The sequence below is a fragment of the Monodelphis domestica genome, chromosome 3, assembly GCF_027887165.1.
Source record: "Monodelphis domestica isolate mMonDom1 chromosome 3, mMonDom1.pri, whole genome shotgun sequence".
Classification (NCBI taxonomy): domain Eukaryota; kingdom Metazoa; phylum Chordata; class Mammalia; order Didelphimorphia; family Didelphidae; genus Monodelphis; species Monodelphis domestica.
This window is the reverse complement of record NC_077229.1, coordinates 121,369,527-121,395,022: the sequence shown is the minus strand read 5'-3', so window position 1 is coordinate 121,395,022 and position 25,496 is coordinate 121,369,527. Positions and strand designations below refer to the sequence as shown.

General features: G+C 36.6%; 1 protein-coding gene across 4 annotated transcripts in view; it reads right to left on the bottom strand.

The window, feature by feature from the left end:
- Positions 1–602: 602 nt before the first annotated feature.
- Positions 603–25,496, bottom strand: part of LOC103097748 (uncharacterized) — a 104,219-nt gene continuing 79,325 nt past the window's right edge. Inside the window, exons 1-3 of one of the 4 annotated variants that reach the window (XR_008917494.1) lie at positions 8,715–10,169; positions 3,627–4,141; positions 603–2,275 (exon numbers count right to left, since the gene is read on the bottom strand). Coding sequence is in view for 1 of the 4 variants with exons in the window: in XM_056823029.1 (XP_056679007.1) it covers positions 3,925–4,141 (217 nt within the window). In the remaining 3 variants the exon portion in view is untranslated. Of the gene's footprint in view, positions 4,142–8,714; positions 10,170–25,496 lie in introns of those variants that run through there. The other 3 variants (XR_465456.3, XR_008917487.1, XM_056823029.1) reach the window with 3 other exon arrangements.

Here is a 25,496-nt window from a genome sequence, read left to right as displayed (position 1 = left end):
TTCCAATTGCTCTCCCTCTTTATAAATGGAGACCACCCTCACTTCACTCAAGGGATAATGACTGCTAATTGGTTGCATATGTTTTCTCTCACACCCATTTTTGGAATCTTTTAAGAAGCAACCATGATATCAACACATCATATTATTTATAGCAGGATGTAGAAATCAGTAAAGAGAATGAGATATACTAAAGATGGATTTCATTCTGTAGAAAATGAAGCATTCCTGAAGATAAGAAAAGTAAACAAATCCTTGCATTGAAAGATGTCAACTTCTCCATCTACTGTAGCATTTCTAGCTTTGGAAGACTATAAGTTCTTAGAGAACAGGGAATTGTGTAAATAGAAATTTTGTACCCTTGAACGACATTACCCAGCATCCTTTTCCTTTTCGTCCCCAAGTTGCCTGCTTAAGTTGCGTGTTTCCATTGTATTGATAAAGGTGTGTATAACCCCAGGCTTGCTCTCTTTTCTGGAGGTGCTCTGCACTCTCGTGTTCTCCTGTGGGTTCGGTCCCGGGAAGCTTCTTTCTTTACTGAGACTATTACTTTCTTTTTGCTTCAAGTTATTATTAATAAAATTTATAAAATATAATACTTGGAATATTTGGATATTACTTTTTAATCTTACAGAATATTATTATTTTTTATGACTGGTACATAACAGTACCTGTTATACAGCAGGTATTTATACATGTTTAGTAAATAAATAAATAGATAGATAAATAAATAAATAAATGACCATGACAACAAAGTTCCTGTAAATAAAATGTGTGAGTAGAATAAATCTTTAAAATTAAAGGAGACATGAATGTATTTACAGAGATAATTCCCACTTTCCTATAATGTTTTAAGGTTTACAAAGCACCGTATGGCAACAACCCTGTGACACAGTGGCTCCAAATAGTCATGAGTCCCACTTAATAGCTGAGGAAAATTGAGGCTCAGAAAGACAAAGTATCCAAGAAAAGTCTAAGATCACACAGCTAGTGTCAGAGCTAGGACTTTAATATAGGTTTTCTGATTCTAAAACTCAGTTTCTTTCTACTACATACCTCGATTGTCAGTAAGTCTATGAGCCTTTGGTGTAAAGAATGAGATACTGAATGGGGAACCAGGAGACTGACTTTCAAATCCCAGCTCTGTTAACTAACAACCTGTGTGGTCTTGGACAATTCATTTCACTTCAAGGAACCTCAGATTCTCCATTGGCACAGTAGGGAAGGTAATTTTGTAATACTTCCCCCGTTGTTATAAGGAAAATACTTTTATACTTTAAAACACAATACAAATGTGAACCATTTCCTACAATTTTATTATTACTGTCACTACTACTTTTGCTTACACCAGTCTTCAGGATTCAGAAGGATGATAGTTTTCCCTCTTAGGTTTATGGTTTACATTCTTCTTCTTTTTTTAAACAAATCATAACTGGCTTCTCTTTTCCTGCTAGCTTTCAAATCATTCCATTTAACCTCTGAAGGGTAATCCATGGCTCCAAGTCTGCTGGCTGCAATTTCAGCTTAAATGTTTCCATAACTTCCTAGTGAGTTGTCATTTTCAAACCTTTCTTTATTAATTATTTAAGCAATTTCCATTAGCTTATGGCTCTGCCTTAGTTCAGCCATTTTTCTTTCCCTGTTTAACAAGTGAAAAACCGCCACCATAAGCTATAAATATGAGGCACCAGGAGGAGCAAATTGAAGCAAATTGAAGCATGACTCATATTTCACCCATCCCTGGAGCAAACCCAATGACTACCATGTTCTGGGAAGTGGTCTTAAATCGGTTACAATTCCATATATGAATTCAGAAGCTCTGAAGCCATGTTCAGAGAATCTCTTTTCTTCTTCACTGCTTTTCATTATTCAGCTCATTTTTTAGGTCTTCACTAAGTGCCAGTGCCAGGCTAAGAGCTATGAGTGATGCAAAGAAATATAAAACATGATCTCTGCCATCAAAGAGCTTACAACCTTATTGGATAGGCAAGACAAATCACTCTCCTCCTTTCTTTGTACGTCCATTCTAGCAATAGCACCATAAAGAATTGGAGACGTCAGAAGTCGTCTAGACCAACTATCACCTGAAGTGTACATCACTCAGACAGCTTTCCAACAAGTAGTTACCCAGCTTCTGCTTGAATAGTCCAATCTTGGGGATTTCATCAGTTCATGAGGTATTCCATTCCACTTTTGGAAAGCTCTTATCGTTAGGAACCATTTCTTCATTTTCAGTGGAAATCAGCCTTCCTGCAACTTCTATTAGTAGTTCTGTTTTCTAGATCAAGCAGAATAAATTTGCATCCTCTTAAAAAATACTTAATGGTAATGTCCATCCCTTTCCCTTCACAACTTCCCTTTACCAGGATAGATATCTACACTTTCTTTAGGATATCCTCATTGAAGATTCTCCTAGGTTAAACAATACGTCATCCTCACATTCATCTTCACCTCTCCCAATTAATTAGCTGCTGAATTCTATTGTTGCTATCTTTATTCTAAGTCTTGGATTCATTTATTCCTTTCCCACTATACCACACTAGTCCAGGGCCTCATCCCTTGCAATATGAGGTTATACACCATAATCTTCTATCTACTTTTCCCAGTTAGAGTTTCCAAACTTGAATCCACTCAACACACCATTACCCTATGGTTTCCCAAAGTACCATTATTTAATCAAGCTACTTCTCTACTCAAGAAACTGTAGCTCTTGTTAGCTATCAAATCAAAACCAAAATCTTTGGCTGGACTAGTAGATGCTTAATAAATACTTGTTGATTGGTTGATTACCTGTCCAACTGGACTCTTATTATCTCAGAGCTATTCTAGTTACGTTTGGATATGCTGAGCATCCAGAAGATTGTTCAACACATGACCGAGTCTTTTGGCCAAAGTAACACGTGAAACTGACTCAGGTAACCATGATCAGAACTATTGTGAATCAATATCTGGACTCTCTGGAGAGGTTTATTGGAAAGTTTAAATGAGACAATGTATGGGAAACCATTTTGAAAGCTATATAATAACACTGTTCTACATACATATTTACCAATTTAAGTAGATTTTTGCTATTTTCCAAAGTCCTATCCTTGCTCTCTGACTAGTCAAATTCTATCTATTCTTCACAAAACAAAGATGGAATACAAATTCTACCTTTAGGAAGTCTTTCTTGATTACTCTGGTTAATACTCATCTCTCTCTGTCCCTTGAATACCTGTGGTACTTCAACTTAAGACCGCATGGTCAAACCCTTAGCTACATGCAATTATGTGTTAATAATATTTTCTCTTTAATTTTAAGAACCAGGTATAAAAATTAATTGTAAGAACCAGGTATAAAAATCAGTATACCCAAAATACTTACAAATTTGATGGAAGGTAACTTTAGAGGGGAATGGTCTAGATCAGTGGTTCTCAACCTTTCTAATGCCGTGACCCCGCAGTACAGTTCCTCATGTTGCAGTGACCCCAAACCAAAAAATTATTTTGGTGGCTACTTCAAAACTGTAATTTTGCTACAGTTATGATTCAGAATGTAAATACCTGATATGCATTATGTATTCTCATTTCTACAAATTGAGAGGTTGAGAACCGTTGGTCTAGATGCTGAGGGGACTATACAAGACTTACTAAAGGTTGAATTTGAGTTGTCTTGAAGTAAGTTGGAGACCTCAGGAAGTGGAGGTGAAGAAGCAAAACATGAAGGGAAGAGTCAGTCCAAAAGCACACATATAAGAGTAAAGCATCATGTATGAAGAACAGCCATTGGGAAATATGGCTGGATATCTGCCCTACTTTCCTGATTAGCAAATCCTTCCCTGGGACCATCATTTTAGGAGACTTTCCATGCTTCTCCTCTCTCAAGCCTGCACTCTTCTTCTCCTTGCCAGTTGCTTTTCTATCCTGGAGGACTTTTTGTCCTGGGTCACTACTCTTCTTTCAACTTCCACTTTCCATACAGGTAGCCCTGCCATAGAAAGAAGAGCTTATTCTGGAGAGGGTCCACAAAGCCTTTTCTCCAGGCACTATTCAGGAAGAATCCTCCTTCCGTGAAGTTACACAGAAAGTTCACCCTGTGCTTCTTAGTGGTCAGAAGTTCCAGCTGGGAGAAATAGCAGTCAACTTTTTCTCTATGCTGATGAATCCTGGAAAACAAGGAAAATTCACAGTTACTATGCCTTCTGCTGCATAAGCAAACACTTCAGTGCTATTCCTAAATGAATATTGCCTTTCTCTGAGTCTGGGTGGAACTGCAGTGTTGGCTAAGAGGAAAGTTGCCATGAAATCAGCTGATCTTTATCGGCACTCGGCTTGCAATCAGGGGACAGAGGCTTTTTTCTTCTCAAATATTCAATACTTTGTTCTGTAATACTCCTGGAATCTTGGTCATTTATTCCAATGAAGACTCTAGAATGTCTTCAATAATCCTGATTTTTATAGCAATAACCAAAAAAATGTGTATTTTGATGCAATAACCTTAAAAGGCATGTAGAATGCTATTGGAAAAATAATGTTGGTGACCACTAGGCTAGGTGGTTCAGTGGATAGAGAGCCAGGCCTAGAGATGAAAAGTCCTGGATTCAAATCTGAACTATATTTGATACTTTCTGGCTGTACGACCTTGGGCAAGTGTAATAAATAATAATAAGGGACTGTATTGATTGGTAATTGATAACTAACAGATCAGGCAGTTATCTTCTGTTTCCCTACCTTCCTCTCTTTTCCTCCCTCTTCCAACCTCCCTCTTGCCTCCCCTCCTTTGGTGATTCTCCTTCTGGTTTCTCTAAATCAACTCGGGGTGAGTTTATGATGTTTTACATGAAATACTCTTTCTCTTCTTTATCTTAAGTAAGGGGTTTATTTGGGGAAGACAGGAAGGGATAAGGAATGGAGGTAAGAGGGTTGGGTATTTCCCCAGTACTACAATGAGTCTTAGATTGGGGGATGCTGAAATATAGTTCAATTGAGAGAAATGGCTGATAGGTCTGGAAGTTCAGTCACTCTCACAACAGAGCAGGTCAGAGAGATATCTGGACTATTGTCCTTCCTTCTTCTGCCTTCAAAGTCACCAGACTTCCTTCAGCTCGAGTCTCCAAAGTCCAAGAGAGAAAAACTAACCTTCTTCTCTCATACAAGCCACATACAGGGTCCAGCCAGCAGTTGGTTTTTGCCTCCAACTGTGTCTCCTGGTAACATTCCAAATAGAGCCCTCTCATTTGACTGACAGGTCATCACTCAGCTACTGCTTCTGCCTTTTTTCATGCTTCCCAATTTCTCTCTTCCACACAAGTCACTTAACCCCCATTGCCTAGCCATTACCACTCCTCTGCCTTGGAACCAATATGTAGTACTGATTCCAAGAAGGAAGGTAAGAGTTAAAAAAAAATCACAGACTATAAAATAGATAAATGCAGCAATTTAGTGCTTCAGTTTCATTCTAATATAAGGAACTATGAACTAGTATTAAACTATATCCTAGATATAGATGCTTTTCATATAAATAATTATGACTATATAGCCATGACTATTCCATGACGATCATCTATACCTTCTTTTTATTTTTATTATTTTTTTTAAAAACCCTTACCTTCTGTTTTTTAATCAATATTGTATATTGGTTCCAAGCCAGAAGAGTGGTAAGGGCTAGGCAATGGGGGTTAAGTGACTAGCCCAAGGTCATACAGCTAGGAAGTATCTGAGGTCAGATTTGAACCGAGGACCTTCTGTCTTTAGGTCTGGCTCTCAATCCACTGAGCTACCCTCCTGCCCCCTATACCTTCTTTTTAAAGAAAGCCTTTAACATCCTCTACCCTCCACTGGGAGTCTGTTCTTCCCTCCCCCACCTCCTTGAGGAACATTCAATCCTTCTCTAGCGTTAAGCTCCAATCGTTACTAATCCTAGTAAAAGGAGAACACAAAAAAATCTTTGTGCACAGGATTGGCAATCCAGAAAGAATGTTAGGATTCAGTCTGGTTCAGGGGACTGAATGTCAATGTGTTTGTACAACTCCCCTTCATAGTCTTCTCATGTACAGACAGCATAGTAGAGTGGAAAATATCCTAGATTTAGAATCAAGAAACTAACCATTTGGCCAAGTCACTTGATTCAGGCTTATTTCCTCAAATAGAAAATGAAGGGATTGGACTAGATCCAGCAAAAATTTTAGTCTTGCCCTCTTCTGCTTCCTCTAAAAACAATATCCTGCTCTTATATTCCTCTGCTGCTAACTTGGGTCTCTATTCCATAACTCAAATGTTGCTCTCCACACAATTCCCTCTACTCACACTTACTTCTGCCCAAACCTTCATACCTATTTCTTGTTATACATACCTCACTGAATTAAAAAAAACCAACCAACAAACAAAAAACCCTTAACTTCTGTCTTAGAATCAATAGCATATGTTAGTATTAAATTAGAAAAGCAGTAAGTACTGGGCAATGGGGCTGAAGTGACTTGCCCAGAGTCATCCAGCCAGAAAGTATGAATAGCCTGACTCTTAATCTATTGAGCCATCTACCTACCCTCTATCCCCAACTGTATTTTAAAAATCTCCTAGGGGGCACCTGGGTAGCCAGGCCTAGAGATGGGAGATTCTAGGTTCAAATCTGGCCTCAGACACTTCCCAGCTGTGTGACCCTGGGCAAGTCACTTAACCCCCATTGCCTAGCCCTTACTGCCCTTCTGCCTTAGTCAATACACAGTATTGACTCCAAGACAGAAGGTAAAGTTTAAAAAACAAATCTCCTAACCCTCACCTTCTTTTTCCCTTTCACTATGACTTATGGAAGCTCTATAGCTAATTTTCTTGTAAGTAAACCATTTTATTCTAAAGCCATTTATTTTATTGAATCATTTCAAATGTCTCTTTCTCCATATCCAAAAGGAGAAAAATAAAAATTTTTTATTACAAACATGTAGTTAAGGAAAACAAGTTCTTGCATTTGTTATGTCCATAAAATATATATCAATCTGCAAAGTGTTCTTCATCTCTCTATAAGGAGGGATGGACAGCACGTTTCATCATGGGCCCTATGGAATTACAGTTAGTCACTGTGCTGATCAGAGTTCCTAAGTCTTTCAAAGTAAAATATTTTTACAATGTTGTATGAATTGTTCCCCTAGTTCTGCTCACATCACTTTGTGTCAGTTCCTACAAATCTTCCTAGATTTCTCTGAAACTATCTTCTTTATTATTTCTTGTAGCAAACTATCATTCCATCATATGTATATACAATAACTAGTTCAATCATTCTCCAACTGATGGGTACCCTCTATTTCTAGTTCTTTGCCATCACAAAAAGAACTGCTATATTTTTGCATAGCCTTAGTTTGTTTTAAGACAAATCCCTTCCTTAATTCTCTCATCCCTTATTCTCTCATCCCTTTCCCTTTTCCTCCTATTTTTTTTATTAACCTATTTATTTATTTATTTAAACCCTTACCTTCTTCTTAGAATCAATACTGGATATTGGTTCTAAGACAGAAGAGTGATAAAGGCTAGGCAAATGGGGGTTAAGTGACTTACCCAGGGTCACACAGTTAGGACATGTCTAAGGCCAGATTTGAACCCAGAACCTCCCATTTATGGGCCTGGCTCTCAATCCACTGAGTCACTCAGCTGATCCCCTTTCTATTCATTTATTGAGTGAAATATATTTCTGTACCCAGCTGTGTGTATATTTTCCTTCTTGTGACCAACTCATATGAAAGTGAGATTCAAGTTCCTCATACCATGTCCTCCTTGTGAATATAGACTTTTACCTACACAAAGCAATTATGTGAGATAATTTTCTTCATCCTTCCTTTCCCTATTTTCACCCTAGTATATTACTCACCATCTCCCATTTTTTTTATATTATTTTTACTCCTAGGCCTTCACATTAGATTTCCACTATAATCACTAATGAGAGATATAAGATGAGGATACATTTTTCATCTCCTCAGATTATAAACACTTTATCCTTTAGTCCCATATGTTTCTCTTAATTCCTGTGTTTCCATGACAAAATGTCTATGAAGCTTTGATCTTTTTTATCAGCTATATATGGAAGTCCTCTATTTCATTAAAGATTTAATTTTCCTCTTGTTGCATTATATTCCATTTTAATGGTAAGTTATTCTTAGTTCTAAAATTGTCTTTTCCTTCTGTAATATCATATTCTAAGTTCTCCACTTCTTTTATGGTAGTGGCTACTAAATCATGTGTTCCTGTTTGTGGTTCTTAGGAATCTGAATTCTTTATTTCTCTATGCTTATAATATTTTTTCTTAGTCCAGGAAACTCTGGATTTTGGCTATGATGTTCCTGGGAATTTTCATTTTGGAACTTCTTTTCATAAGTAGCCAATGGAATCTTTCTATTTTGACTTCCTACCACTTTGGTGGGATACTTTTCTCCCCCTCATTCTTCCAACCTACTTTCTTACTACATATTTAAACTTTATGTTTGGTTTAGGTTCTAGAGAAAATGTCCAGGCTGTTCTTGTGTCTTCTAGTTCCTGCTATTGTTTCTTGAGATATTGATTATTATAAGAATTTAAAATTAAGTTTTTATGCTAATATGAAAGTTCTAAAGTAATACTGTGGTTGCCGATTAAAAAAAAAACTAACTCTTAAGTCACAAATCTGTTAGCTGCTCTTAACAATTTAGTTTAATAGAGATATAGTAAAAAAGAGAAATGTAGGAAGGAAGCAGAACGTATTGCCTAGCTAGATACCCTATAATTTCTGTCCGAAGAAGTACAGCTCACCACCCAGCAAGGGTTCTCAAGTCCCAATCTCCACATGGAGTTGTGGTAGTCTCTTAAGCCAGGAATCCAGGTGGTGTCTTCAGCAAGGGTTCCACCAATGCAGCCTCCTCCAGGAAAGGAAGGCCTCTCCACAACCAATCTCTCCAGAAGCCAGGAAAGGAAGGCCAGCTACACACCCAGCAACCAATGCAGGATCCAGGGAAAGAGTCTCCACCTTCAGTCCAGCTCACTGTTGTAGACTCTCCAAAGGCAAACTCCAAAGGAAAAAGAAATTCAAAGGAGAAGTCTCTTGGACAGGAATTTCAGGACTTTTTATAGTCGTTTTCCCACATCATTTCTTGTCTCTTCCCGGCTTTGCGGGAATCAATCACAGTCTTTCAATTTGCCTACCATTGCCTGGGGTGGGGCAGTGTCCTCTGGAGTACCCACTCTGGGAAGTGACTTGTGAACTCTCATACTTAGTGACTGGTAAGGTATTAAGTAGGGGTACTTAAATTTTTGATTGATTAACTTAAAAGTTGCTGATTGATAGACAAAGAGAATTTGATTCTTTCTTCACAGTAATGTTATTCTACAATCTCATGTGTACCTCAGATTAGGAAACATAAATTCAGTGTTCCTAAAGTGGGCTGATACAGGATAAAGTCAGATATCTGTCCTCCTGGGTTGAACTCTGCAAATTCATGACCTGAGTTTGCATCTGAGCATCATATCTCTGGATTTGCCTCATGTTGGAGTGCCAGTAGACTGTTGCTGAAGTCAGTTATTATCAGCCAACTAGAAAGATCTATTGCCTTACAGTGACAGAACTTTAAGGTCCCCTTTGGTCTGAGATTCCTATCATATCTATTCTGTTGCAGGCTTCAAACTGGGATGAAAATTGGAAGGGAATTCCTCCCATTCTGATCCTATGGTTAGAGCTACACAGCTGCTGCTTGCTTTAGAACTTTAGGACTTGTAGCCATTCCTTAACCAGGAATACTACCTCTAGGAACAAGAACTATCCTTAGTCAGTCCTTGATCTGCCACCTGGGACTTTGTAGTAAGTAACAAAGTGCCAATCACCACCTGTTTTTGCATCTGCACAGGTTTAGGCTCCTCTATGTTACATTTGAGAACTCTGCTCTCATACATGGCCTCTCTCTGCACTAGAATATGTGCATGACTGGTTCTGTCTAGAAATTGTAGCTAGCTCTACAAATCTATCTACTTGAGCTGACATGGGCTAGAAAAAAGACATGTTGTGATTTTTCTCTTATTTCCTGATAAGGATTCAGTCTGGTGCATTTTAAAACCTCTTTGGAGGTCCTATCAGGTTGATATTGTCTGCATTTCTTCAGACTACTCAGCCATATTGGCTCTACCTCTCCTCAACCACAGCCTCATACCTCTTAGAGGTATTGTGTTCTCCCACTTCCTCTCCCTCCCCCCCCTCTTTCTCCTCTTCCCTTTCCTATTCCCCCTTTCCCTCTCCCTCCCTCTCTTTCATGAGGTCTCCATAACTCATCCAGGCTGTAAGTGCAAGTGCTATTCATGGGCTTGATTGCACCTCTGATTATCATGGAAGCTTTGATCTGCTCTATTTTTGACCTGGGTTGGTTCTTTCCTTCCTTAGACAATCTACTGGCCCTCTGCTCCGGGGGGGCTCATAATAATGATGCCAAATGTTGTGTGGATGCCTGATTTACAAAACCTACTGCAGCATGGAATAACTGACCTTGAGTTATGTGCCAGCCTCAGTTTCCTTGGCAGCAGAAATGATGGTGTGCACAATCATGTACAATTCTCATTACTTCTTCATTTTTTACACTGGTAAGTTTCTCCACGAAGTTACTTTTATGTATTCAATATCCATATTTAAAATTTAACCCTAGTTATCTGCCTTCTATCCTTAAAAATGACTTATCACTTACCACAATCTAATTAAAAGTATATATGTATATATATATATACATATATACTATATATACACATATAATCATATATGATCAACTTATTAAATCTACTGCTGATATGAAGCTAGGAGAGCTGGATAGCAAACACATTGTATGATAGTCATAATTCAGTAATATCTTACAGATGGACACCAGAATGAATCTAATCATATTAGTAAATTAGTAGTAAAGAGACTTACACCTGGCTTCAAAAAAGAAAAACTTATTTACCACAGACAAAATTAATGCACTAAGAATAAGACTAGAAGTGGTAGAATGGGGGAAAAATCTTTGCATCAAATTTCTCTGAAAACAGTTTAATATGCAAAATGCATAATCTAGCTACATTTATATCTATATACACATACCCCCCCTACATATGTGTGTATGGATAAATAACCATTCCCAATAGATAAATGGTCAAAGGATATCAACAAGTACTTCTCAAAAGAATTGCAAAACATTCAAAAACACATGAAAGAAAGCTCCAAATCATTAATACGATGAGAAATAGAAACCAGAACAACTCCAAGGTTTCAACTCACATCTTGTCAATTGACAAAGATAAAAAATGGCAGGAGTCAATCTTTGAGGGATTTTGGAATGATAGGCACACTAATATATTGTTGGTGAAGTTGTGAAGTGGGCTTATACCCTAAGGAAGTTATTGAGATAAAGAAATCCTCACATATACTAAAATGTTTACACCAGAACTTTTTATGATAGCAAAGAATTGGAAAAAAAGGTTGATGCCAATCAATTGGGCAATGGCTAAACAAACTATAGAATATAAATATAATGGATTATTATTGTGATACTAGAAATTATGTATATAATAATTGCAGAGAGACATGGAAAGAGCTACCTGAACTGATATGGAATGAAGTCAGCAGTCCAGAAAATAACAGACAGTAACTATAACAATGTAAATGGAAAAACTCACATCAAAAAATCAAAAGTGAAGGCAACAAAATTATACAAAGAAAGCATGACTCAAAAAAGACACGATTATATATCTTTAACCCATCTTTTCATGAAGGTGGGAGTTCCATTGGCATTATATATTGCACATGTTTTGTTTTGTTTTTTACTTTTTCAGTGTTATCAATTATTTGTACTGATTTTTTTCCTCTTTAACAAAATACTATTTTCTAAATTGAATGGATTCTGGAAATAACTGTGATGATGATGATGATGATGATGATATGAGAAATGGAAGGCATCAATAAAAAGTTATTTTTTAAAAATCATCTTCACAAGTACAAAATGGTGAACATTTAGGGAAAAAGTTGTCTAGAAAAAGATCTGGGTTTAGATATTGCTGTCAAGAAAGTCAATACAATTTTAAGCTGCATAGTGAGGCATCATGTCTAGGACTAAGTAAGTGATATATTTTTTGTCTTCTATTCTGGTCAGACTATATCTAGATTGTTATGTCCAGATTTAGGCATCACATTCTAGAAAGTACACTGATAACATAGAGACTACTCAGAAAAAAAGTTTCAAGCTAATTTCATATTTGCAAGAGTAGGAGTGTGTATAACAGCTGTCTACAAATAACTGAAGGGCTGACATGGAGAAAAGAGAATACAGTTGTTCTTTTCAATCTTGGGGAAAGAACTGGAAAAAAATGAGAAGTTGGAGAAAAGGCAAATTTAGGCTTGAGATAGGAAAAAACTTCTTAATAATTAGAGCTATCCAGTATCCATATCCAGAACTGTGAGAACAGAAATGCAGAAGAAAAACATATGATCAATCATGAAGTTTGATATGGATATGATTAGGGTTTTGATGTTAAAGGATCACTCTGTTGGAAATATGAATAACATGGAAATGGGTTTTGAACAATTATACATGTATAACCCAGTGGCATTGCTTGTCAGCTGGGGGTGGGGGGTTCATGAATCATGTAACCATGGCAAAATATTCTAAATAAATTTAAAAAAGAATTAGAACTATCCAACAGTAAAATAGGCTTCCAAGAGGCCATGGGAAAGAGTTATTTAAAATAAAACAAAACAGGGGGCAGCTGGGTGGCTCAGTGGACTGAGAGTCAGGCCTAGAGATGGGAGGTCTGAGGTTCAAATCTGGTCTCAGACACTTCCCAGCTGTGTGACCCTGGGCAAGTCACTTGACCCCCTTTGCCTAGTATAAGAGTTAAAAATTTAAGGTTTTGACTAAATATGAGAATTCTAAAGTAATACTGTGGTTATCAATTTAAATAAAAAGAGATGGAAAGAGTGAAAGTGGAAAATGTAGATAAAGAGACAGAAAGTACTGCCTAACTACAAATACCCTAAATTTAATCCTAATGTCTCCAGATCACAAATGTAAATCGGAAAGCAAACCTCACCAGAACCCAAAGTCCTAATTAGGAAGCTGAAATCTGAAGAGCCAGAAGATGCTAAAGAATCCACTGAGAATCTTCAGTTCACAGGAGCCTAAGACCACCAAGAATCTCACCAGAACTCATCCTGAAGGGAGTGTCCCACCAAAGAGCCCACGAGCAGAGAGGGTCTCCTCACCAAAGAACCAAGGAAGGAATCTCTCCACTCACCATGGCAAGCCTACGCAGGATCCAGGGAAAGAGTCTCCTCCTCCAGTACAGCTCACCAACACTGAGTGACTGAATCTTTGATCAAACCTGGTCTTTTAAAGCAGTTTTCTCGATGATGTCACTTCCTGTTGCTCCCCCACTTTACAGGAACCAATTATTGTTTTTCTAATTTACCTAGCACTGCCCAGGGGGTGGGCAGTGGCCTTAGAGTTGTCACCCACTCTAGCTAGTGGCTTGTGAACTGTCATACTTAGTGACTGCTAAGGTATTAAGTAGGGGTATTTAGGTTTTTGATTGATTAACTTAAAAGTTACTGATTGATAGACAAAGAGAGTTTGAGCCACTCTTCACACTAGCCCTTACTACTCTTCTGCCTTGAAACCAATACAGTAAGTATTCTAAGGTGGAAGGTAAAGGTTTAAAAAGAAAGAAAGAAAAATAGAATTAATATCCTTTTCATCTTTATACACACATACACATATACACACTCAAGGTCATCTCAAGAGTTGGCATCACAACTGTATTTCTGTGTGTTTTCCCAAGATCAATAATGGGGTATTTTATCTTTGCACAAGGCTTCTTTTCCATTTAAGCACCTAAAAAGATGATTCATTTCAACATGAAATCAGTTCACTAAGTTTTAATGATAGAGGTATACTAAAGCTCAAGCACATTACAAACTATTGTTCATTCTGACTTAACTTAATAAATCAATAGACATTCACTAAACAATGGCTATAAGCCAGAAATGTTGCTACATACCAGGATACAAAGGTGAGGCAATTCCTGACCTTGAGAAGTTTAAAATTTAGCAAGAGAATTCAAGAAATGCCCATATACAAAGTACGAAAAATACAAGATCATTTTGGGAGGAAGGCATTAACGGTTTGTGGGGAATGAGTAGGGAATAAAAATGCCTTTATGGAGGTTATACTTAAGCTGAACATTGAAAAAAGCTGCTAGAGATCCAGGATAATGAGAGCTTGAAGGGATGGTAGGGTTTGGAGAGGGTTTCATTATTTCAGAGATTGCTTCCACTTTGCTATTCATATCTCATTAGTACCTTTTGTTGCCTCTTTCTGATTGGAGGGGTAAAGTAAACAACAAAAACAAAAACTCTACCAAAATCCTTCTTTAAAAGAGGGCCAAGAAGCTTAACTAACTCTTCATAAAGTGCTTAGCACAGTGCGTGGCACATAATAGGCATTAAATCAAATGATGACTATATTTTTTATGGAGTTATTACAGATTTTGGTATGTTTGTAGGCAGCAATTAAGGAGCATGTCTACTGTAGATGTTGCTAAGCTGGAGTTAAAGGAATAGGAAAGGATGATTATGGGGACCATTTGCTGGAGAAAATGAGAGGGAATAGAATCCAGAGTGTATTCAGAGGGATTAGCCTGGAGGTGATCACACGGATTTCATAGCTTTTGCATGAGTCCAGAAGGTGAATACTTTGGGGCAAAGGTCTGTGAGTGAATGAAGATAACCATGGTAGTTTCTGTTAATGTTCACTTGTTTTCAAATCTTCATAACCCATTTGGGGTTTTCTTGTCAACAATATTGGAGTGGTTGGGTATTTCCTTCTCTTTCTCCAGCTCATTGTCTAGAAGAGAAAACTGAAGCAATCAGAATTAAGTGACTTGCTCAGGGTCATGCAGCTGCTAAGTTGTCTGAGACTGGATTTGAACTCAGTTGTTCCTAACTCCAGGCCCAGCACACTATCCACTGAATGAGCTATAGCAGATGGAAGTCCCAGCCTGGGCAGTCTTCATTCCATGGTATCTCCTCCATCTACTTCAGTCATCAGTATCTTTCTCTTTGCTGATCATTTCCCATTAAATCAGGAAAAGTAGCTCCAATAATAATTTATATCTGTGACATCCTTCTAGTGACAACAGTGCTTAACTTTAACCTGATGCTCATCAAATGATAGAATTCTGGAGTTGGAAGATCCCTGAATTTCCAGCCAGGCCAATTGTTCTTTGTAGACTAGATACAAAGAAAAAGCAATGAGACCCCGAGACATTCAGAAGTTCACAGGGGAGAAAATCCAAGCAAGGAACCAGGAGTCACCCCTCTGCCATTAAATGCTTATACACAAACTTCCCTGACTTAGGCACTCAATAAGGGGAATTAGAGAGTCAAACACAAAAAGTTCTGTTTGGCCTCATCAGTATCACTGAGGCTTAGTGGTATGCAACTGCTTCTTATGGCTCTGGAGAGCCTTATTCAAAAGAAACAGGAGAGGCATTAGAATGAACACAGAAGACATATCTGAAGAAACCAAAAACCAAATAAAGACTATCAAAGGAGGGAGAAATGGAAGTGATTTTTAAATGGGTTTATTATTATTTTTTTTAAAACCTTACGTTTTGTCTCAGAATCCATACAGGGCATTGTTTCCCAGACAGAAGCTCAGTAAGGGCAAGGTTGTGCTGGTTAAGTGACTTGCCCAAGGTCATACAGTTAGTAATTTTCTGAGGCCAGATTATCTGCTGAACTCCCTAGCTACCAAACCCCCTGCCCCCAAATGATTTTGTGACTATCCTACAGACACCTAGACAGAAAGGAGAAACAGATGAGAAGTTTGGAGATCTGAAAACAATCCTGGTGTGTATGCACACACACACACACACACACTTTCAGGTTTGCCTTGACAAGTTATTTTTCAACTTTTCTTTGTAAAAATGTAAGGTGAAATGTTGTTTTCAACTTACTCTCCCGAAACAGGAGGAAATGGTTGCTCAGTAAAGATGATTAAAACCTTAGGGGTGGAGAAAGTGGCCACTTCACTTTAAAATTTGTGAAAAAGAGGTCACTTGGGCATAGAGAGCCATGCAAACTAAATTTTAGTTAAACCAAATGTTTATTGTGTTTTCAAACCCTGACCTTCCATCTTAGAATCAATACTGGGTATTGGTTCCAAGGCAAAAGAGCAGCAAGGGCTCAGCAATGGAGGTTAAATGACTTGGCCAGGATCACCCTGCTAGCAAGTGCCTGAGGTTCTATTTGAACCCAGGACTACGCCCGGCTCTCAATCTGCTTAGTTGTGCCCTGCCACTATGAAGAAACTTAAACGTTTAATCTATCCCATGTATAACTTGTCATTGACAAGGCTGTCACTTCCGCTCTGCGCTGCACCGTTATCTCAGGGATTGTCGGGCTCTATTTGGTAACGGCGCTCAAAAGTCAGTCAATTAAAAAAATAATGAAATGTTTACTGTGTGCCAATAGCCGTTCAAAGCGCCGGGAATACAGACAGGGAACGCCGGCTCTTAGCTCAAGGAGCTCACTTTCAGACACACACAAACTACTTTCTACATAAAAGATGTAAATCCCAGGGGAAGGTACAAGCAGCGGGTGTGCACGGGGGGGCCGGGAAAGGACTGTGGAAGAAGATTGGGGTAAAGCTGAAGGTCGAAGCAAGCCTGGAAAGCACGAGGAAAGAGAACACCCCAAGAGTGGAGCACAGCAGGGGCAGAGGTCCAGAGGCAGATGAAATGACTTGTGGGAGGAAGAGCTAAGGAGCCAGCGATACTAGATTGCCAGCAAGAGGACTAGGCAGACTGGGAGGGATTGAAAAGCCTAACAGTATTTTTGTATGCGATCCTAGAAGTAAGTGGGAGCCCGTGGAGTTGACTGAGGAAGAAATGACCACTTTAATATTTACTAAGTGGACGACTGACGGAAGTGGAGAGAGATTGGAGGCAGGAAATAGAACCAGCGGGAATAGTCCGGGTTCGAGGCGATGAGAACTTGTATCAAAATAGTTGCTGCAGAGAGAGAAAGGGAGGATAAATATGAGAGTTGTGGAAGTAGATGGGGCAGATTTTAGCAAGTAATTGGGTAAACTTTCATTACTAAGCTTTCCAGAAGTTTTAAATAGGAATAAATGTTATATTTCCTCAAAAGTTTTTTTTTGTCATCTAGTGAAATAATCCTGTGATTTTTAATGTTTTTGTTATTAATATGGTCGGTTATGTTTATAATTTTCCTAATATTGAACCCATTCTGTATTCCTGGTATAAATCCTGCCTGGTTATAGTATATTATATATAGTAGTAGTAGTCTTTCGGAAGCCGAGAATGACGATTGTCTTTGAGCATCTCATCTATTGATGTACCCTCATGTGGCTTTGAAGTCCAAAGACTGAGGCGCAAAGTTTATATTATATATAGCATACGACATATATGATAATATAGTATATATTATATAGTATTGTAATACATGACTATTTTATCTTAAAAATTTTCATTAATATTCACTAGAGAAATTGGTTTTTAGTTTTCTCTTTGTTTTGATTCTCCCTAGCTTGGGAATCAAGACTATGTTTATCATAGAAGGAATTGGATAGAATCCCCTATTTACTTTATATATATGTGTGTGTGTGTATGTGTGCATGTATGTAATTGCAATTAATTCCAATTTAGAATAGAATTTGCTTGTGATTCCATAAGACCTAGAGGTTTTTTTTCCCTTGGGAAGTTTATTTATGGCTCATTCAATGTCTATTTCTATAATAGATTTTTCCTTTTACCTTATTTTGTTAATCTACGTAATTTACATTTAAAAATATTTATTTCATGTAGATTGGCAGTTTTTATTGGTATATTGTTGGATAAAAAAGCTCTTCGTTTTTATTTCTTCATTAGTTGTGAATTCCCCTTTTACATTTTAGATACCTGTAATTCATTATTTTCCTTTTTTTTTAATAAAAGAATTAGTTAAAGGGTTTTCATTTTCTTTCCAAAAAAACAGCTCCTACATCTACTTATTCAGGGATTTTTTTTTGTCATCTTCAATTTTCTCTCTTAATTTCCAAGTTTTATATTTTAGAGTTTAATTGGAAGCTTAATTTTTTTTTTGTTTTGTTTTCTAGTTTATTTTTAAGTTTAGGAATCCTTTGTAGCATTTAGAGATACACATATTTCTTTAAATACCGCTTTGGCTACATCTCACAATTTTGATGTGATCTCATTGTTCTCAATGTCTCTAATGAAACTGATTGCTTAAAAAAGTTTTCTAAACCCACTCATTCTTTCTTTTAAACCCTTAATTTCTGTCTTAGTAATGCTACAACTGAAGAGTAAGGACTAGACAAATGGAGTTAAATGACTTGCTCAGGTTCACAGCTGGGAAGTGTCTGAGGCTGAATTTGAACCCAGGTCCTCCCAACTCCAGGCCTGACATTCTATATATAGTGTCACATAGCTGCCCCAACTCACCCCTTCTTAAAGAGTTTTTAATTTCCAATTCATTTTGTTTTGTTTTTAATTAATAGAATTTATCCACATGTCCCAGCTTCTCCCTCCTTCCCTCCACATCACCAAAGGTATCATTTGAGAGACAGATGTACTTCTGCAAGTTATGTCTTTCATATCTCTTCCTTTCAGTTCCTCTCTGGAAGTAACATTTACAATTTATTCTTCAAGTCTTAAGTATGTAGTTGTGTATGATGTTTTCTTGGTTCTACTTATTTTGCTGTTCATTATTCCATGTAGTTCTTTCTAAATTTTATTAAAATTAACCTACTTATCATTTCTTATGTATTTCATTGCAATCATATACCACAATTTGTTTATCCATTCCCCAATTGATAGGTATCCCCTCAGTTTCCAGTTCTTTGCTACCACAAAGAGAATTGCCATAAATATTTTGGAATATATAGATTCTTTTCTTTCCTCCCCCTCCCCACCCCCCCACCCCCAGTCTGTCTGGGAAACAGACATAGCATTAGTATTGCTGGGTTCAAGGAAATATACAGTTTTATAATTTTCTGGGTTTAATTCCATATTGCTCTCCCAAATGATTGGATAACAAAGTTCTCTATATAGTTTTGATAAAAGATCTCTATTTGAGGGGCTGTCTATAAACCCCCCTCCCCCCATCTTCTTCTTTGCTTCTAATTTTGGCAATATTTATTTTATTTGTACTGAAAATTTTCAATTTAATGTACTCAAATTATCCATATTCTATTTCATGATGTTCTTCATCTCTTGTTGACTCATAAATTCCTCTCCTATCCATAAATCTGATAGATGTTCCCTGTTCTAATTTACTTATATTTCCTAAGTATCTTAGTGAATGATGTAAGATATTAGTTTATACGTAGTTTCTGCCAAACTACTTTCCTATTGTCCCAATAATTATTACCAAATAATGATTTCTCACTCTAAACAACCTGTATCTATGCTTTTGTCAAATGCAAGATTAGTATAATCTTTTATTCATGTTAGTAGTACTTTTGTACTATTCCACTAATTTGCCTTTCTACTTCTTAGCCAGTACCAGATAGTTTTTATAAATACTGCTTTATAATACAATTTAAAATATGTTACTGCTAGGACTCCTTTACTTTTTTCTTATTAATTCTTTTGATATATATTTTTTTAAACCCATACCTTCTGTCTTGGAGTCAATACTGTGTATTGGTTCCAAGGCAGAAGAGTGGTAAGGGCTAGGCCATGGGGGTCAAGTGACTTGCCCAGGGTCACACAGCTGGGAAGTGTCTGAGGTCATATTTGAACCTAGGACCTCCCAACTCTAGGCCTGGCTCTCAATCCACTGTGCTACCCAGCTGCCCCCTCTTTTGATATTCTTGATCTTTAGTTCTTCCAAATAAATTTTGTTATTTTTTCTAGCTCAATAAAATAATGTCTTGGAAATTTAATTGCGATGGCCCCAAATAAGTAAATTTGGCAGGATTTTAATTTTAGTTATATTGGCACTGCTCATTCATGAACAATTAATATTTCTCCAATCATTTAAATCTTAATTTATTTTCATAAAAAGTGTTTTATAATTATGTTCATGTATTTACTGGGTTTGTTTTGACAGATAAACACTCGGGTTTGTTTGTTTTTTTTAAATCTGTGATTATTTTAAGTGGAACTTTTTTTTCTATCTTTTCTTGCAGGACTGTTAGTAATACATAAAAATGCTATTGATTTATGTAGTAACATTGTGCTACTTTACTAAAATTATTGATAGTTTCAACTAACTTTTTAGTTGAATTTCTAGTATTTTCCACATATACTATCATATCAGCAGATAATTTTATTATCTCTTTGCTCATTCTAATGCCTTCAATTTCTTTTTCTTCTTATTGATATTGCTAGCATATCTAATACTATGTTAAATAATATTGTTGATAATGGGCATTCTTATTTCATTCCTAATCTTACTAGAAAGGTTTCTAACTTTATTCCTGTGACAAATAATACTTGCTGATTTTTTTAGGTAGATACTTTGTTTCATTTTAAGGAAAAACTATTTAGACCCGGGCTTTCCAGTGTTTTTAATTAGTATTGTATTTTGTCAGAGGCTTTTTCAATTAACATATCTATTCATATAATCATGTGGTTTTTATTTGTTATTAATATAATCAATATGTTGGTAGTTTTCCTTATATTAAACCATCCCTGCCTTTTGGGTATAAATCCTATTTGATCACAATGTATAATCTTTGGATATATTATTATGGTCTCTTAGCTAGTGTTTTATTTAGTATTTTTAAATCCATATTCATTAGTGAAATTATTCTATAATTATCTCTCTCTGTTTTTGCTCTTCCTGGTTTAGTAATCAGCACCATATTTCCTTCATGAAAGAAGTTTGGTGAACTTCTTTATCTGCTATTTCAGATAATTTATTTAGGATAGTAATTAGTTGATCTTTAAATGTTTGATGAAATTCATTTGCAAATTCACCTGTTACTAATACTCTTTTTCTTAAGAAATTCATTTATGGGCTGTTTATTTTCTTTTTTCTAAAATAAGCTTATTAAGATATTATATTTCCTCCTCTCATAGTCTAAACAGCTTTTTTTTTTTGTAAGAATTCTTCCATTTATCTTCTAGTTATATTTATTTGCATATAATTGAACAAAATAACTTCAAATAATTGCTTTAATTTCATCTTCACTGGTGGTATATTTACCCTTTTCATATTTAATGATAGTGATGTTTTCTTTCTATTTAAAAATCATATTAACCCATGGTTTATCTATTTTGTTGATTTTTTTTCATGAAATTAATTCCTCAATTTATTTATTAATCCAATAGTATTACTACAGTCAATTGTTCTGATCTCATCTTTAGTTTTAGAATGAATAAATAGGCATTTACTTGGGTATTTTTAATTTATTATTTTCCTAGCTTTTAAAATTATTTTTTAAATTAATTAGGGTGGTTTACTGGATTGAGAGCCAGGCCTAGAGATGGGGAGTCCTGGATTCAACTTTGCACTTCCTAGGTATGTGATCCTGGCTAAGTCACTTAAACCCAATTGCTCAGCTCTTACTGTTTTTCTGTCTTGGAACCAATACTTAGTATTGATTCTAAAACAGAAGGTAAAGGTTTAAAAAAATATTTAAATTAATTAATTTAAATCAATTTAATTAATAATTTAATAAATAAATTAAAATAATAAAATAAAAATAATTTCATTAATATTTTAAAAACCTTTTTAAATTAAAAATTATATTCTCAATTCATGGATCTTTTCTTTCTCTTTTAATAATATAAACATTTAAAGATTTTTTCTAATTACTACTTTTGCTGAATCCCGTAGGCTTTGATATGTTGTCTTATTATTCTCTTAAATGAAATTATTTATTTTTTCTATGATTTGTTCTTTAACACCTTCATTATTTAAGATTGTAGTTTAATCTCTAATTATTCTTTTCATTTCCATAGTCCCTTATTATATATAATTTTTATTGCATTATGGCCTGAAAAGGATGCATTTAATATTTCTATTTTTCTATAATATTTTTGTGTTCAGATATATGGTCAGTTTTTTAAATGATATTATCTACTGCTGAGAAGTTATGCTCCTGCTTTTCAGCATTTGTATGGAAGATTTTTATGCCCTAATACATGGTCAGTACATGCCATGCATATCTGAGGATAGGCCCACACCTTTGTATTTACATTTAACATTATCCAGAGATCTATCATATCTAACTTTTCTAAAATTCTATTTGGGTTCTTAGCTTCATTTTGGTTTGTGGTTTGGTTAGATTTATATAGGTCTAATAGGGATAAATTGACCCCCCCAATATTTATAATTTTATTATTCCTTCCTATAACTCATTTAATTTTTCATTTAAAAATTTAGATAAACTATTTGGTGTGCTTTTAATGTTGATAGTCTTTATTAACTTCTAACAATGAAGAGTTTCCATTTAACTCTTTTACTTAGGTCTCTTTTTTTTGCTTTTGATTTGTCTTAGATCATGATTACCTTTTTACTTCAGTTGAAATATAATAGATTCTGCTCCAGTATCGTATTTTTATATAGTATGCATCTTTCTCTTTCAAGTGTATTCCTAGTAAACAATATATTTTGGGATTCTGGTTTCTAATTCATTCTATTATCCTCTTCTGTTTAATGGGTGAGCACATCCCATTCTCATTTATGATTGCTAACCATAGTTCCTTCTCTTCTATTATTTTATATTTTACCCACTCTCTTTTCCTATCTCTTCTCTTAAGAAACTTTTGCTTCTAATACGTCCCCTGATCTGCATTCCTTCTTATTCCCCCTTTCCCATTTTCCTAGGTAAGATATATTGTGAGATCCTTGGGGCAAGAATGGTCTTTTGCCTCTTTTTAAAAAAATTCTTAGCACTTAACACAAAGCCGTCATATATAGGTGCTTAATAAATAAATAAAAATAAATGAATTAGAAACCATAATCCAAAAATATATTGTTTACTAGGAATTCTTGACTGATTGACTCAACTGTATGTGTATTCTTCCCTCCTTTAACCAACTCAGGTAAGTGTAAGGTTTAAATATTATCTGTTCTCCCCTGCCCCTACTGTTGTCCTCTTATAGAAACTCATCCTTGTGTACCCCATTTATGTGAGTGAATTCTCCCCATTTTTCCTCTCTTTCCTGTTCCTAATGTTCTTCCTCATCCTTTCCATGCTACTTCTGAGATGATCCAAGCACAATACAATCCATTTTTCTTTCTCTTTTGCTCATTTTTCTAGGGTTTTTTTTTTCTGTTGCATTTTCTCTGCTCCTGGGGCATAGGAGCAGTTTCCAAGCTTGCAAAGGACTCTTCTCTGGTACTTGGGGTAGGCCCAGCTGCCTTTGTTTCTCACAGTGTGTGGGTGGAGAGGGTAGCCCTTTGGGCTTACTGTGGGGAACCTTACAACCACTTTGCCCAGCTAGATTCTGCTTCCCATCCAGACAGTTCCCCTACTGTCTCAGAAGCTGGACTGCTTAACTGCCTCAGGCCACATCGACGTGCTTTGGTCTTGTACCCTCTCTGCCTTCACTATCCTCGCTGAGTGTCTGACGTTGAGCCAGTCCCCTCTTGTGCCACTTTATTGCTTCAGGCATCGGGCCACCCCATGGAAGTGCACTGATCACCTACCTGCGCGGCCTCTGTGCCCAGAGCCAGGGCTTTTTCTGTCCCACTTCATTGCCTCTGGCCCCAGTAGCAGCATTTTGAGCTGGTCTGCATTCTGCTGGTTCCCCCAGTGCTGCACTCCAGAACTTCTCTCTCTTCTTACCTCCAGGAGACGTGTTACTCCTGCTTTCCTTTGTTTTGAAGTGATTTATTTTCTGTGTGTGTTTGTGTGTGTGTAAACAGAATTCAGGTGAGCAGAGTGTCCTTTAACCGTCTCAGTTCCCAGCATGCAGCCCCTCCCCCTGTATTCTTTATGTTGGGGTTCTTGTTTTTGTTTGACCATTCTTGCTGTCTACTTTTTGATTTGGGGCGTTGCTAGTGTTGGGCTTTGTTCACTTTTGGGGAAGAGATTGTGCTCGTAGATCCTTTCGCTGCCTTCTTACCTCCAACTAGGGACCTGAAAACTTGATCAGGCAGTAGGTCTGTTCACCAGACGCCCGAGTGCAGGGTTCTGCGAGTTCTTGACCTGGAACAGCGACGGTTTCTTTCAGAACTTGTTCTGGTAGTACCATCGCTAGTACATAGTTAAGCCAGTGCTCGTGAGCGCGCTCCTTTCTTTCTGGGATCTTATCCCTCCCTGAGTAGTGGGTAGTGGAACTGTCAAATAATACTCAGCCAAGTACCTAGCACTTGTTCAGGGATCCCTTGTTCTCACGGTTTCTGGTCTGGCACCCTGACTTTTAGACCTCAGACACTGAAATGCCCAGTGCTGAAAAAGCTCCTAGTTGGATTCTGACCCCAGGCTCTTTTTCACTCTCCCTAAACTGCCCAGGGCTAAAAAAGTTCATTCACTGTAATTTATTCTTGGCTTTCTTGATAAAAATTGGGATGGTACATTTTCTGGATATTTATTTGTTGAGGATGTGTTACTGGACAGCTAAGATTCTAACGCTTTCTCTTGCTCTACGATTTTCAATACTCTCCACTTGTTTACTTTACCTAAATATTTCCTCTCTTGATTTTGCCTGAAATATAAAGGAGCTATATTTATCTAGAACTACACAAAAATTTAAGGCAGAGAGCCAAAGCTGTTTAAATGTTGGGTATTTTCCTAACTACGGGTTCCAAGTTATTGTGATTATATTAATAATCTTGGATCTGACATAAATTCCACAAAATAGGAAACATGGAACCAAGGTCTCTTTAGCCCCAGGCTAAAAATCAAGCTAATTATAATAGGAAATGTATGGTTAAATCTTCATAGAGAAAGGGAGTAGAGAAGAAAAAGCAGTGATCAGAGAAATGAGCACACCCTAAACAACACCTCAGGGAGGAAACCGGAGACTGGAAGGATTCAGTTCTACCCTTATTCAGCAGGGGGAAGAGAAGAGGAGGGAATGCGTATAATAAGCAAGTTAATTCTGTTCTCCATAGTGACATGTAAATGTAAATACATGACTGATAAAAAAAGTAGGGGATTCATCTGCGATAAATTGTGGGTCCTTTAAATTAGCAAGAACTCACTGGGGAGATTCTCTATCCAGGATATATTTTATTAAATATTATCATTCAAAGGTTTCCTCTAGGAAAAAAAGCCCAGCATTCCCCACCCAGGCCCCCTTTTGAATTAGACTGTAATTGGATGGTCTATTTTATGGTTTGTTTTCTTTATAAGTTAGGCCTGTATTAATTTGAATACTTAAACACTAATACATGTTATAGTACTGTATTCATTTGTTAAAGATCATCTACTGTGTTGCACATTGCAGCTAATATGAACTGCATAGATTTGGCATTGTGGATTTTTGCATACCTAAAATAGTAGTTAGTGCCTATCAGGTCACAAAGAGCACAGTTTGAAAGCTTTCGATTCTCATTTTTTTCCTTCT